Source organism: Artemia franciscana, chromosome 1 (assembly GCF_032884065.1).
Source record: "Artemia franciscana chromosome 1, ASM3288406v1, whole genome shotgun sequence".
Taxonomy (NCBI): Eukaryota; Metazoa; Arthropoda; class Branchiopoda; order Anostraca; family Artemiidae; genus Artemia; species Artemia franciscana.
This window is the reverse complement of record NC_088863.1, coordinates 41,005,406-41,020,475: the sequence shown is the minus strand read 5'-3', so window position 1 is coordinate 41,020,475 and position 15,070 is coordinate 41,005,406. Positions and strand designations below refer to the sequence as shown.

General features: G+C 34.7%; 1 protein-coding gene across 1 annotated transcript in view; it reads left to right on the top strand.

Annotated features, from left to right (window-relative positions):
• LOC136029697 (maltase-glucoamylase-like) overlaps window positions 1-14,839 on the top strand; it is a 204,610-nt gene extending 189,771 nt beyond the window's left edge. The window contains exons 31-33 of the mRNA XM_065708202.1: window positions 3,250-3,383; window positions 8,256-8,419; window positions 13,947-14,839. Of these exons, the coding sequence (XP_065564274.1) occupies window positions 3,250-3,383; window positions 8,256-8,419; window positions 13,947-14,738 (1,090 nt within the window). The 3' untranslated portion in view covers window positions 14,739-14,839. The remainder of the gene's footprint in view (window positions 1-3,249; window positions 3,384-8,255; window positions 8,420-13,946) is intronic.
• Window positions 14,840-15,070: the final 231 nt, after the last annotated feature.

The following is a 15,070-nucleotide window of genomic DNA, read 5'->3' as shown; positions in this document are numbered from 1 at the left end:
GTTTAGAGCCCAAATCGAAAATCCAGATCAATTTATGTCTACTTTCAAAGTAAAAGGGCAAATTTATCATAGAGCAGGGTCCCTTCTACCATTCTCAGGCGAGAATCATAAATTTTTACAATTGTACTTCATCAGTGATAGAAATTCTGAATCGAATGCACGTTGCGAAATTTCTCCGAACGTTGAAAGGACAATCGTTTCCCAATTGCAACATCTTTTCCACGAAAATAATAATGTAGTGCGTCTGTTCAAAACAGCCATCGGTTTGATGCCTACTGATACGCATAAAATTGTTATTTCCGCTGACAAAACACCTCCTGGCCAACATGTGCATAGATACAATGCTCCAATGGCAATCTTTATGGTCGGTGATCAGTTTTTACCTCGAGACATTATTCTTCATAAGCGAAGCGCTCAGTTGTTAAGAATTGCTGAAACTCATCGATGCTACGATGCCCTACAATATCCTATCATTTTTTGGGATGGAGCCGACGGCTATCACTTTAATATTAAATTGATGAATCCAGCCACTAACAAAGAAATGAATAAGAAATGCAGTGCAATGCATTATTATTCCTATAGACTAATGATTCGGCAGGATGAAGAAAATTATATTTTAAAATGCCGTGAATTGTTTCACCAATTCATCGTTGATATGTATGCTAAAATTGAATCAGAACGTTTGCTATATATCCACCTGAATCAGACCAAGCTCCGCTCTGAACAATACATTCATTTGCGAGATGCAGTTATAAATGACGGTAATACCACAAACGTTGGAAGATTAACAATTTTACCTTCGTCATATGCTGGCAGTCCCCGTCATATGCATGAATATGCTCAAGATGCTATTGCGTATATTCGTCTCTATGGTCGTCCAGATTTATTTATTACATTTACATGTAATCAATCTTGGGACGAGATACTGCAGCTTTTACTTCAAGGACAATCGGCGGTTCATGGACATGACATTACGGCCCGTGTCGTCCGGCAAAAGTTGAAATCACTGATAAACTACATAGTAAAACTTGAAGTGTTTGGGTCAGTGCGATGCTGGATGTACTCAGTGGAATGGCAAAAACGAGGTTTGCCACACGCACATATACTAATCTGGCTACATAAAAAAATTATTTCGAACGAAATTGATGATGTGATTTCCGCTGAAATACCTGATGAAAATGTCAATAAGGGGTTACATGATATTATTGTAAAAAATATGATACATGGACCTTGCGTTGCACTGAACGAAAATTCACCATGCATGGCCAAAGGAAGGTGCACAAAGCAATATCCTCGACTTTTAGTATCCAACACAATTACTGGCAATGATGGTTACCCACAATATAGAAGAAGATCTACTGAAGATGGCGGTAAAACAGCAATAATAAAGAAGCGTAACGGTACCACCATCGAAGTAGATAACCAGTGGGTTGTTCCATATTCCCCATTATTATCAAAAACATTTAATGCACACATAAACGTTGAATACTTTAACTCCGTAAAGGTAATCAAATACATATGTAAATACGTCAACAAAGGCAGTGACATGGGTTAATTTGTATTGTATCTATCTATCTATCTATCTATATAAAAACGAGTTATGTGTATGCATGTTTGTTTGTTTGTAAAAAGAGCGTTTGCATATGACTTCATTATTAGTACATACGGCTTTGTATATGCACAAACAATGGGAAAGCCAAGAATGTTGTATATTCGCAATTTTTACGTAGTTTGAAACACATATATAAATCTATCTATATTCACAGATAGGACACAGGGACACAACTACAATGGCGCGTAACGGCTTACGCGCGCGGGGGGCTTGGGGGGGGGGGGCGCGAAGCGCCCCACCAACTAGGTGTTGGGGTGGCGCGAAGCGCCACCCGCTAGTTCTTAATAATAATACTACCCAGGTTTAAGGGATGCTATCGATTTCATCGATCTTCTCATGACCTAGCATCATCTCTTCATCTTCACTTACTCCAACTCCTAGCCACTTTGTCTTCTTAACATTAACTTTTGAAATTATTCATATAAATGGGGATAGAACGCAACCCTGCTTAACTACTGATTTAATACGAAACCTCATTTCCCACCTTGGCCACAGCAACGTTACTCTCGTACATAACACTAGAAACTTTGCATTCGTCTGTTATACAGTATAATGACAAGACCTTTGCTAAAGCCCTTCTATCAGCCTAATCAAATGCTTGCTCATAATCTAAAGAACTGAAGACTAAAGGTGTTGGGTGACTCGGGCATTTCTCAATTGTTAATCTAAGAGCGAAAATTTATCTTTGACCCTTCCAAAACCACACTGTTATTCTTTTAAATCTTTATCTAAAGCACCTCAAAGTCTAGAAAATATCATCATATTAAGTCATTTACTATTTCCACAAACCCGGCAAATGCCTCTATAATTACCACACTCACTCTTGTCACCTTTCTTATAGAGGGGTTTAATTAGAGTTTTTTTTTAATCGCTTGGTACTTCCCCTTTTTCAAAAATCATATGTGTAATCCTAAGTAACTTATTTCTAACCTCATAACCACCACATCTAAGAAATTCATTTACCACACTATCAGCAACTGGGGGTTCATTATTTGTAATCCGCTTATGACTGACGCTAATTTTTCCTCACACAATAAATCTCCCTTCACATCCAATGTGTCACAAATTTTTTCATTCAGCTAGGAATATTTCCTGTAACTCTATCACGATTTACCTCATTCTCAAACTGTTTTACATATCTCTTTAACGGTTTCCTTAGTGTGGCCCCATTCCTATCTTTAACTGAGACAAAGCCAGATTGACTGCTCCCTCTCAATTTATTAACATACCAGCACAATATTTTAGTATTATGCTGTCTCGCTGCATCTTCCCTATCTTCGACAATTTTACCCTTGGACACCACTTCACAGCTCCTTAATTCATATTTAAATGTTTTCTCCACTTTCTTTACATTCTTTTTATATTTAAATTATCTATCACTCAAATTATTCTTGTACAGGCCCCTCCTCCTTTCAATTAAACACTATGCATTTTGATTAATATTCCTAGCTATGTTCCTAACTTTCTTTCCTAAGACCCCATCAGCAATTTCCTTTTCATTTACTTAAAAATTCCAAACTGGATATTTTCATTTCAGAGACGTAAATAATCAAGGCACTGATTTTATAAAAATGCCAAATATGCAAAAAATTCTTGGTAAGAACAAGTCTGTTTGAGGAGAAATTATTTTATTACAGAGCAGCCGAAGATGCAACTGGGAGCAGGAGTCTTGTTATTTCAAGGTCAACTTTCCCTAGCTCAGGCAAATATGCTGGGCATTGGCTTGGAGATAATGCATCTATCTGGCCAGATATGCATCGTTCTATCATTGGTAAGAATTTGGTTTTTATCTCTGCTCCAACTATGTGCAGAAGCATGTTGGAAAACTTGCAACCTGTTCGTAAAAATTCAATGGAACTGATTCTTTGTTGTGGTTTTCTGCATCTTAGCAGACTTTCCATGTATTATTAAAAGGATTTAATACTTTTTTTTTGTATTCTCCTTGTGTTTAAAAAGATATCTTTTTTTTAAACTATCTGAATGACACCCCTGATTTTACAGCAATTGTTTTTGTTTAAATGCAAATAAACTGACTATCGCAATGTTGGGCATATACATATAAATCTTAAAACTAGAACTTTACTGAAAACACAAAGCCACAAAAAAAAGATGTTCTATTTGATAAGTCTCTTAATAATATTTCAGAGACGGTGATATCATTGACTTTTACTATGCAATTGTAATTCTCTAATCTAAGAAATTCAAGCAAGCCAAGCTTTCAGTAAAGCATTATATTTCTAAATTTCTACAGATTGATAAGTGTGCTTAACTTGCTGGAGATTTCCGGTCATATCAATTTTTGGGCAGAGGAAACTTAAACATGAATATATTTAAAATATTTTCAAAATAATCTCTAAATAATCTTTAAAAAAATTAAATTATAGATTATTTTTAAAATAATCTTTTAAAAAAAACCTCTAAATCTCAAAATTTCATCAAACAATCATCTTCACCAATCCAATTCAACTAACCACCACTTGTCTTTAAATTTAAATATTTTGCGTGCGCTTTTCTTTGCCATAGACCATAGACCACAGGATCAGAACAAAAAAATACCAGATGGTTCGTAGTATGTCGTTGTGCCGAAAATTTTACTTTAGTTTGGTCGAAAAATTCGATAAACCATCTTTGGTGTTCGTTTTATTAATGTGACGTTATGAGTTGTTCTACAACGTCTTATGTTATGCTACAATTATGCTATCTTAAGGAGGATTATGCTTGGATGCCTTTGGTTCCTAGTTATGCCAGGTTCCGCATAATTATGCTACATCTGGCAACACTGGGCCTATAGTAACCAAAAGTTAAAAACGCGTTTTGAAAGCAAAAACTGCCTATTGAAAAAAATTGCCATTTGACATTGACTCAGGAATGGTCACTATTATTTCGGCTTGTCTTAAAACGTTTATTGCGAAAAGAAATTTATGATGATTTCGATAAAAAGTCTGAAACCCCTAGAAAATGGTGTCAGATCGAAATGAAAAGTGTACCATTGGGATCAGCATGGTCTTAAACCTCATGCAGGGAAATTACAGTCTCTCCTTGAACAACTTTTTTGCATTGGTAGCACTGATCTATCTCCTGTCTTTTTTTTTTTTTTTTTTTTTTTTTTTTTTTTAGCAGGCCCAGCGGGCTACCGGAACATCATGGAGAGGAGCTCAATGGCTCATTTAACTATTATTTCCCATATCTAAGTGCTTTTTAGAAATTCTGTCATCTGCAAGTGCCACATGGCACAAAAATGGCACTTTTTGTGACTTCTAAAGGGGTGAGGTTAGCGGTTTACCAAAACATCGTAGACAGATTTTTCTTTATAGCTCATACAAAAGATATTGCTCATATCTACGTTTTCCCTATAAAATACACCATCTGCAAGTGCCAAATGGCACTAAAAATGTCACTATTGGTGTCATGTCTCAAGTGGACAGCTGGGGCTAGTGGGCATCCAGAACTTCTTAGAGAGATGTATAATGGCTAATTTGAAAGTTATTGCCCATATCTACATGCTTTTTATCAGTTCTACCATCCGTAAGTGCTATATAGCGCTAAGAAAAGCGCTTGTGGTGCCACTTCTTAAGTTGAAAAGCCCGGAAGTATAAAACGGTACAATTATAATAATTATGGTCCAAAACACTTAACTGGAGATTTACAAGAATCCCTCCCAGCCCTCTTAGTAAGTCTCATTGGTCGGTTGGGAGAATTCGCTATAGACTCTTTAGCACGGTCAGCCTACGTTGGGGCTCGCATAATGATTTTTGAAATATCGAACGTTCTTAAGAGGAAGATATTTATTAGAAGAGGAAGTAATTGAATCTCAAGTTTCCAAATGACTATTCCTTGACGTGCACCTCCCCTCCTCCTGTTCGCAAAAGTTCAGCTTCGCCAAATATAGTTTAATGCTCTCACTCTTTATAATAGAAGCTTTTATTAACCCAGTGTTTTATAATAGCCAATTACAAATGTATTTGCTGAATAAAGTCGAATAACTATGCTTTTGGTGATGACATACTTCTCCATAGTCTTTGGGAAAAGGGCTGTAAGCTGCACAACTTGGTCCTACAAGAACAAATAGATTGAATTCAATCATCAGCCTCCGTAGTTTCGTTACTAGCGCGTTAGACTTTGAATCAGAATGACAAGGGCTCAGTTCCTTAATCAGGCATTTTTATTTTAATCATGGTTTTCTGCCTTAGATATGATTATTTTTCAACTAATTCAGTTTTTTTGTGAATTGTGAAATAATCCATATACTATTTTTCACACCCAAGACCCCAACCCCCTGCCACTTAGGGGTTAGAGAAGTAAATGTATATGATTCTGGAACTGCTCAAAGTTGTATCTTCAAAGAAGGATCAATTCTTGTTATATTTATTTATTCATATTATTTCCTTTCTTACTATTTAACAGACAAAATAAAACTGTTTGTAATGTATATAGAGAAATCATAGAGCTAAGAACCTATTAGTATTTTTTTTCTATGATATTTCTCTGGTTGTCAGGTTACTTTCCACCTATTTCTTGTTTTTTGCTATTCCTCACTTGTATGTCTAATTTTTTTGTGTTTATGAGGGGGGAGAGGGGAGATATTTAGTGAAATAAGTTATACATACCAAATTTTTGCTTAGATTTTGAAATCTTAAAAATCTTACTTATAAGAACAGTTACTCTTTCCTAGCTGTCGAGGTTGCCAACCTTCAAAAATCGTCTATACCATTTTGTGTAGCATGATTTCTCGGTGTTTATTTAAAAAACAATGATAAATTAAATAGTTTTTTTCAACTTAAAGGAAAGAGCGACATTAAAATTAAAACGAACAGATATTATTTCGTATATGAGGGTACTACCCCTTCCCCTCAAAAAAATTAAAAAGATCATTGCAGTGTTGCTTCTGCATCAAATTTAAATTAAAAACGGGCAAAGATTAGTTTTAAAAAAACTAAGATTTTACAGAAGTAAAGAGCGAAGTTGAAACTTAAAACGAACAAAAATTATTGCTTCACAGTCTTTCTAATATACATCTTTATTTCAACAAAATTATGACTCACTTGCAGCGGCATACAAACAGATCGGAATTTCCTTCAACAAATCTAAAACAGAACTTCTTTTCTTCAATGGTTCAAAAAATGAGCTTTCAGTTAACCTCTCCGTTAAAATTTGCGACACTCTGATTAAGCCCTGTGAGTACCTTACCTATCTTGGCCTCCCTATTTCTTCTACATTGAAGGACACACGCTCAGCACTGACAAACCACTTCTGTTCCCGTCTACGAGCGTCTTATGGATTACTTGTTGGCAATAAGTATCGTTTCAACCGTCCTCTCCTTGCTCGGCTATACATTGCTTTTACTACCCCCCATCTGCTTGCTCTGGCTCCCTTCTGGAAAATATTTACAGCATCCGAACAGAAAGCCATTTGTGGCCCATTCTACAGATATGACAAAGTTTCTCCTGCGTCTCCCTATGTGGCACTGCAATGGCGACATCTCCATGAAATACAAGGTCACTAACCCTTCCATGGCCATAGAGAGAAGAATCTCCAAACTTAGTGCCAATGTTTTAAGAGCCAACCACCCCTGGACTAGTGTTATTTTATAATGTTTTAGTTGAAGTGTATTTATTTTTTCAGTTTTTGACGGGTAATAAATTAATAATAATAATAATTGCTTTATTTTTGTAGAATTATAGAAAACTAGCTCTTTACTGATGATACAAAACAATATAGGAGTTTTAGCACAGTAAAAGTAAACCGATTAAGGCCACTTTTTACAATATACAAAGAAAACATTTTTTTTAGTAATACAAAAGCGTATTTCTTACAATTTAAGATTGTTTATTGCTCACTATTGGTATTATAGCTGGTTAGACCAAAATTTTAAATGATAAATCAATCCAATATGTCTCTATGCTGTTCAGTGACTTTGCGGTTATTAAAAAAGTATTCAGTTTTATGTTTATGTTTTTAAGATAATTTTAATTGTATACTGAAAGTTACTGATATCACATCTGCTGTAAGACTATGAAAAGCTTTACAGATATTTTTGTTGTTGTCAGGCTGTGTGCTCACTTTTAACTAATAAATCAACAATCTTGTTTTTTATACTTGATTTCTGTGTTTTCAATAAAGCGCTAGTTTTCTTTAACCCTACGGACATAGGGAAATATGATTAGTTGGTTTATTTTTACTAGCTTTATTGATATATGTTAGATAGACTGTGAAGCAATAATTTTTGTTCGTTTTAAGTTTCAACTTCGCTCTTTACTTCCCTCAAAAACTTTGTTCTTTCAAATCAATTTTGAATTATTCTAAATTGTTTAGGAAAGGCAATTTTTCCCACTGGCTTTTTTTACCGTATTTTTCAGTTTTTTGCTACTTTGGGTCGTGTTTCGTTCTTTGCCAGGTTGCAGCTATCACTGCAACTACGATAACCCCTACTCTGGAAACTACTACCCCAATAACAGCCTCCAATAAATTGGCCTTTTATAGAAGAAGTAGGCAAGTTCATTTTTGGGAACGTCATTATTTTGCGTGGTATGGAAACATATAATAGCCCCACATTTTATTGTATTAAGAATATTTGCCCAAGATCTATTATGTGCCCCTCTAAGTGTTAAGCCACAATTGTTATATCTCTTCAATGCTTTTGTAGGAATGCTGGAATTCAATTTGTTTGGAATTCCGTATGTTGGTGCTGATATTTGCGGATTTTTCTTAAATGCAACAGAACCTTTGTGTAATAGATGGATGCAACTGGGAGCATTCTATCCTTTCTCAAGAAACCACAATACATATGAAGGTCGACCGATTCCTCAGGTAAATTATCTCCTTGTGTGTAATTAATATAAATGTTGATTGTGTAGCCAGTTTCTTAAATATTTGAGCAATTTGGCTTAAAGCTGTAAATACACTCAGAGAAAGTTATGCAGTAGAACTGATAGATTACGGGGGGGGGTTAAGACCACTAAAATTCTTGTAAATTACGTTGCACATTTTCCAAACCCTCTATTATGCAAAAAAAGGAGCATCTTAGAAGTGAGTAAGTTGTTCATTTTGAAAATTCACACTCATAGAAAAATATAGCCCGATTCTTTAATTAAAACACTATAATAATCCCTTTATTGGGCAATTTAGATTTTTTGAATTTTCATCTACTTCCTTTGAAGTAGAAAAATTGAATCGACTGAGACTTAAAAAATAAATGTGTTGATCAAACTTTTAATTTTATAAATTGGACCACCCTAGTTTAATTGTTTCAAAGAAAGAAACAGTTCCTGTATGTTTTATACCTAAAATGCAGTATAATATTTGAAATCATGATTACCTAATACTTTACTTGCTAAAGCAGTTTTTGTCGTTAAGCCTTATTAAAATTAGGAATACATGCGGCTATGCTGAAAAAACAATTTCGCGAAAAATTTACTGACATTATACTGAAAGTTATCATCAGATCAGTTTTATTCAAAGGAGGCTAAAATGCCTAAAAGTACGAAGCTGGAAAACTAGTAATTTGAGACAGTACGTTAATAAGTTCCTTTGCCTATTATTTTCGAAAGTACGAGACAACAATTCCTTGAAATAGCAAGAAGTGAACACCCTGCCTGACCTTTGACTTCTTACAATTCGGCTCGACCTGACTCTTGAACCAGACTCAACCTTTATAATTAATAATCCCAATTTATAGAGCTATACCGATCTTTTTGTAATGTTGTAATCCCTTGTTTAAATTTAAGTATAAAGACCCTAAGTATATTATTGTATTTGCCATCGTCTTTGCTAGATACTGCGTAATTACAAACACGAAAATGCCTATGGCTTTTTCTTAATTGCATTCGTAAGATGCAGTTTTTGTACATGAAAAATTCAGTTTTTCGTAAAAAAATTGATTTTTTAAAATAAACATTTTAAAAATTATTGTTTTTAATTGCAAAGAGTTTTTAACCACATCAAATGCCTTTAAAATGAGCCATTAAGCGGCAAGGATTCCGAACTAGGTGGTTCTAATAGTGTACTTTTTGTTTTGATCTGATACTATTTTCAAGAGTTATGGGCTATCACGTTTTTAGTAGTGGACATGATCGTCTCTTAATAGGTTGCTAGCTACCGCTCCAACCCGGATTTCGATCTGACTCTTTTTTGGAGTCATGCGCTATTGTATTATGGTACAGCCCACATTACCAACTTATTTTATTTTCTTTGAGAAAAGCCACATACTTCTTTTCAAGCTCGGTATTTTTCAATCTTAATGGATTGAGTAGTATTTGTTGTTTAAATTTAGAAGCTTTTTATCTAATTTCTTTTACATGAAGAATAGATTTTTTTTAGATTGAAATTGAGAATGCAGCAGGTTCTTCTTTTTACATTATATATTGAGGTTCTAAACTAACTAAGAGATGTGACTGAAATCTATTTAGGTTTCTTTTCATTTACACAAAGGGCTTAAATTGTGACAGCTCCAAAGGACGGGTCCAGTAGTAGAAGTAGTAGCATTAATTTATTATCCAAAAGAAATAACAGAGACAAAATCAATCGGTAGCCCACCAAAAGCGTCGATTGCGAGGGTGTGCTACTAACAAAAAAGAACAAAAAATGGAAGAAACAAAAATAATAAACACAAAGAACATAAAAAAAACGAAAAAAAATAGTGAGTTCATCTATAATAAGCAGAAGGGTGAAATCGTGTACCGATAAAAAAAAAACTTACATAAATAATTCATACACAATAAAACAACAAAATATCATGATCCCGAAGTGAAAAAAAACAATAAACAATTATTGTCAATAACAAATCCATCAATCTCAATCTATTTCAAAAGTATACCTACGAAGCAACCCCACACGCAGCTTGGTTTTGAATTGACTAATGGACAATTCTTTGATTGTTGGAACAAGCTTATTAAACAGCTTAGCCCCTCAATAAATAACTGAAAAAGCAGTCCTACTTGAATCTAGGCGAGGAACCTCAATATCTCCACTTGTTCGAGTTCTGTGACCATGAACATTAGATCTTTCCCGAAAAATTCCTGTAAAACATTCTGGAACACGCCCTTAATAGTACTTATACATAAAAACCACTGTATAAAAATCACGCATTCCGGCTGCTGGCATTATATGAACCATACTGTACATTGACCTGATCGAATCCCGGCTCCAAATTCCACTGATGGCATTATTCTGCAGTACGCGCATTGGGCGAAGTATTGAGGGGAATGTCCTAAGCCATCCAGATGAACAATACAAAATATACGAATGTATCAGAAAACAATATAATAACCGTAGAACATATGAAGGAAAAAATGTTTTAATTTACGGATAATCCCCAAATTCCGCGATAGTATTCAACTTGTAGCTTTTACATGGTACTTAAATGATAAAATTTCGTCAATAATAATTCCAAGGTACTTAACGGAACTTGACCTCTTAACAATTCCCTTCGGTGAAGCTATTTCTGTAATCCAAGGATAATAATTTGGGGATCGTGAAAAGATAACAAAATTTGACTTAATTATATTTAGGTCAATCCGTTTTATCTTCAACCAAAGACATGTCATAGTCATTGCTGCATTAATTGTTGAGGTATGTTGTTGTTCAGTTGAAGCAACACACATCAATGTCGCATCGTCAGCAAATGAGGGTGTAGTGATCCTGGATCCCGAAGGTGCAGGATCAACTAGATCCCCAATTCTAGAAGTAGTTGCAACAGCATTTGGCAGATCATTCATAAAAATAAAAAAAAGTGGGACCTAACACAGAGCCCTGGGGGATACCAAATTTAACAAGACTCTTACTTGAAGAAAATCCATTAATGTGAACATACTGCTCGGAGTATACTCCGTAGTGAACATACTACGGAGGTAATCACAAAGCAAAGCTAAAGTAGCCGCTCTTAGTCCATAAAATTCACATTTTCGAAGTAGTAATTGGTGGTCAACAGTGTCAAATGCCTTAATCAAATCAAGCAACAGACCAGCTACTCTAAGCTTATTGTCAAGAGCTCCATTGATTACCGAAGTTATATGTTATAAGTGCCATCTCTGTGGCTCTCCCTTTCCTGAAGCCAAATTGAATTAGATTTAACAGCTTATGCAGTTCCAAATGATCATAAACTGTATTGTTAATACACTTTACTAGCACACGAGAAATAACAGGTAAGACCGAGGTAAGGCCGATAATTTTCAAGATCATTCTTACTACCGCCTTTAAAAACAGGGGTATTCTTAGCAATTTTCGAGCAATCAGGAAACATTCCCCGTTTCAAGCACAAATTAGTGAAGGAAGTAAGAACATCAGCAACATAAGGAAACACTATTTTTAACACCAGAAGATTGAGTGAATCACTACCTGCCGATGTATTTTTCATCTCAAAGATAATTTTCTCTACTTCATCACGAGAGAAGGGTTTCATATATATAGAAATATCAATTGTAGTCTTCATAAAAAAAAACTCCAAGAGAGGATCATCATCAGATAATACAATACGGGAAGAAAAATCTACACCAATATTAGCAAAATGTTTAGAAACAGAATCACATATCTCTTCTGGTTTCTTCGTTGGTAGGTCATTCTGCATTCGGGAATAATAGAGTTTTCTGTCGATATCGCATTTTTAATTATTTTCCATGTTTTTGCAGGGTTACCACAAGTCTCAGTAAATTTATTTACGAAATATTATTTTTACATTTCTCAGTAATGTATTCAGGGCATTCCTGTAATTTTTAAAAATTCTTAAGCAAATCCGATCATTCCCGCTATTTAAGCAATTCTTATAAAGTTAATCTCTTTTATTAATACAACGCAACAAGCTAGGTGACATTCATTTTTTCTTAGGATCATTTTTCTTTGATGGCAAACGAACCATTATGCATGTTTTTGTATCTAACAAAACCAGTTTATTATAAAATCTTTGAAAACTTGTATTTATACCATCCATAAAATCAACCAAATTATTCCAATCGACCTCTGCAATTGCCTGCTTAAATTTTTGAAGGTCACTCTGGCTAAACACATGCATTGAACTCTTAGAAACTATTGGTGCTGGCTTTTGGGGAGTAGAGAGATCAAAACTTGTTGAAATCCCAAAATGATCTGATTCATCAGTAATAATAACTCTTGGAGCTGAAAAAAACCAATTTGAAAAAACATTGTCAATAAGCTTCAATGATGAGGTGGTTACTCGTGTGCATATGTTCATAGTTGGAAATAAACCATAGGACATACAGAGCTGCAAAAAAAAGCATAAAAACACTTGTATCAAGCTCATGAAGGTCAATATTAAAATCTCCGAGCCTCATAAATGGATGTGAACCAGTTGCTAGTTTCTCTAGATGCTTATCCAGAAGATCCATAAAGATGGGTATGGAGCCAGATGGCGGCCTATACAATATAATAACAAATGCATCTTTAGGTTTCGGCCTAAGCTGAAGAATAAATGGTTCAAAAACCATTTCCTGATATATTACTAAGTCATTTCCTACACTAGCCTCAATATCGCTTCGAATATATGCACCATTTCCTCGAAGTTGTCTAAACTGTCGGTTCCTATTGTAAAATTTATATCCTGGAATATTTAAAATAGCGGAGTTGTGGTCATTCAGTCAGGTTTTAGTAAGACCGATAACCTGAAAAACCGAAAACATATCTCATTTAAAAAATGAAACAAAGAATTTAGCCCTTGGCAGTTAAGATGGAAAACATTGAGGCCTCTCGCGTCACCATACTCTGATTGAATTCCATCTTTAAACAAATATTTGGAACTAATAGAATTATAATTCCCTGCTACCCCAATGTCATAACTCCGATGCAGCTGCTCCGTAAATACACCCCCAAAATCTACATTCGAAGCTTCTAGAGTATTAAAACGGCTAATGCTTCGGGAATCACGATTATGATTATCCATTGTCATTAAATTAAAAAAAAAACTCGGTACATGGTTTCAATAAAAATAACAAACAGACACAAAAAAGAAAAACAAATTGAAAAACAAAAATAATCCACTTTAAAACACTAATAAGAAAAAGAACAGGCGATGCAACATCATAAAATCACTTAAAAACTAACTTAACAAAACTTCAAAAAGACTTAATCAACCAAAATACACAAATTACGGTATCAACAGACTCTTTGTATTGCACCAAAGCACTTTAGCTACACTTTTTTTCTCAGAGCATGAAATATGTTAACAAATACATGATTCGTAAAAAATATTTCTGAAGCATGTAATTTATTCGACGGATAATGAGGGTCAATCGGTACATCCTAAAATCTTAGGGATTTTTTTAGCGGCAGGGCAGTCCCCTCATGTAAATTGTGATTTATTTATGCAGAGATTAATTTTCTTTTTTAGGATCCTGGATATTGGCCAGATACTGTAGGAGTATCATCACAGAGAGCATTGAAAATAAGATACCGCTTCCTTCCCTACATTTACACCCTTTTCTACGAAGCTCATATTAAAGGTTCCACTGTTGTAAGGCCTCTTTTTCATGAATTTCCTCGAGATCGCAGAGCCCTTACTATTGATACACAATTCTTACTTGGGTCAGCTTTTCTTGTATCGCCCATTTTAGAAGAAGACGCAATTTCAAGAGAAATCTATCTTCCTGATGAACTTTGGTACGATTTTCATAGCTATAAATTTGAACAGCTAACAGGTACTGACATAACAGTAGTTCCATTGGATAATTTCACTATTCCCTTACACTTACGGGGTGGCTATATCTTCCCAGTTCAAGAATATTTTGGTAACAATACACAGCATACAAGACAGCAACCATTGGGGTTGGTCATAACCGTCGGAAGAGAAAGGACTGCTTTTGGGTCATTGTATTGGGATAACGGTGACTCCTTGGATCCAATTGGCACTGAAGCATATCAGCTCATTGAGTTTGAATTCAGCGAAGATATGATTATAGGTAGTGTTATACATCGAGACATAACAGGTTCGGTACTTGAGGGACTGATGATTGAATCCGTTGAGATTTGGGGTTATGAATTTGAAGTAAGTGATGTTATTGTTAATGGTGAAAGTAACAATTTTACAATAGAAGGACCTGGTGAAATTGAATTTTTGCAAATAAGCGGACTATCGATTGATCCAAAAGAAGATTTTACTATCGTATTAACTCACCATAATTAGTTAAGTTTGTTTTTAACCCATCTATTGTTTCTTGGAACTGTATAAACAGAGGGCTCATAAATATAGTGAATTTTTTTAAAATAAATGCGATAGTTAAAATATTTGTTTAACGTTGTTCTTTTTAGAACGTTCAGCAAGGTTTTGGAATAATTTAATCCTTGTACTGATTACTACTACCCTAAAATCAGTGTATATTGAATTGTGGTAGTCTTGTGCCGAAAATTGATTTAACTGAGACTAATTCTAAGCCTATTCAAAAATTATGAAGAATATGAAATCGCATGCTTGTAGCCTGAAATTGTCGGTTTTGGGCTTGCAAATAGCCTAATATG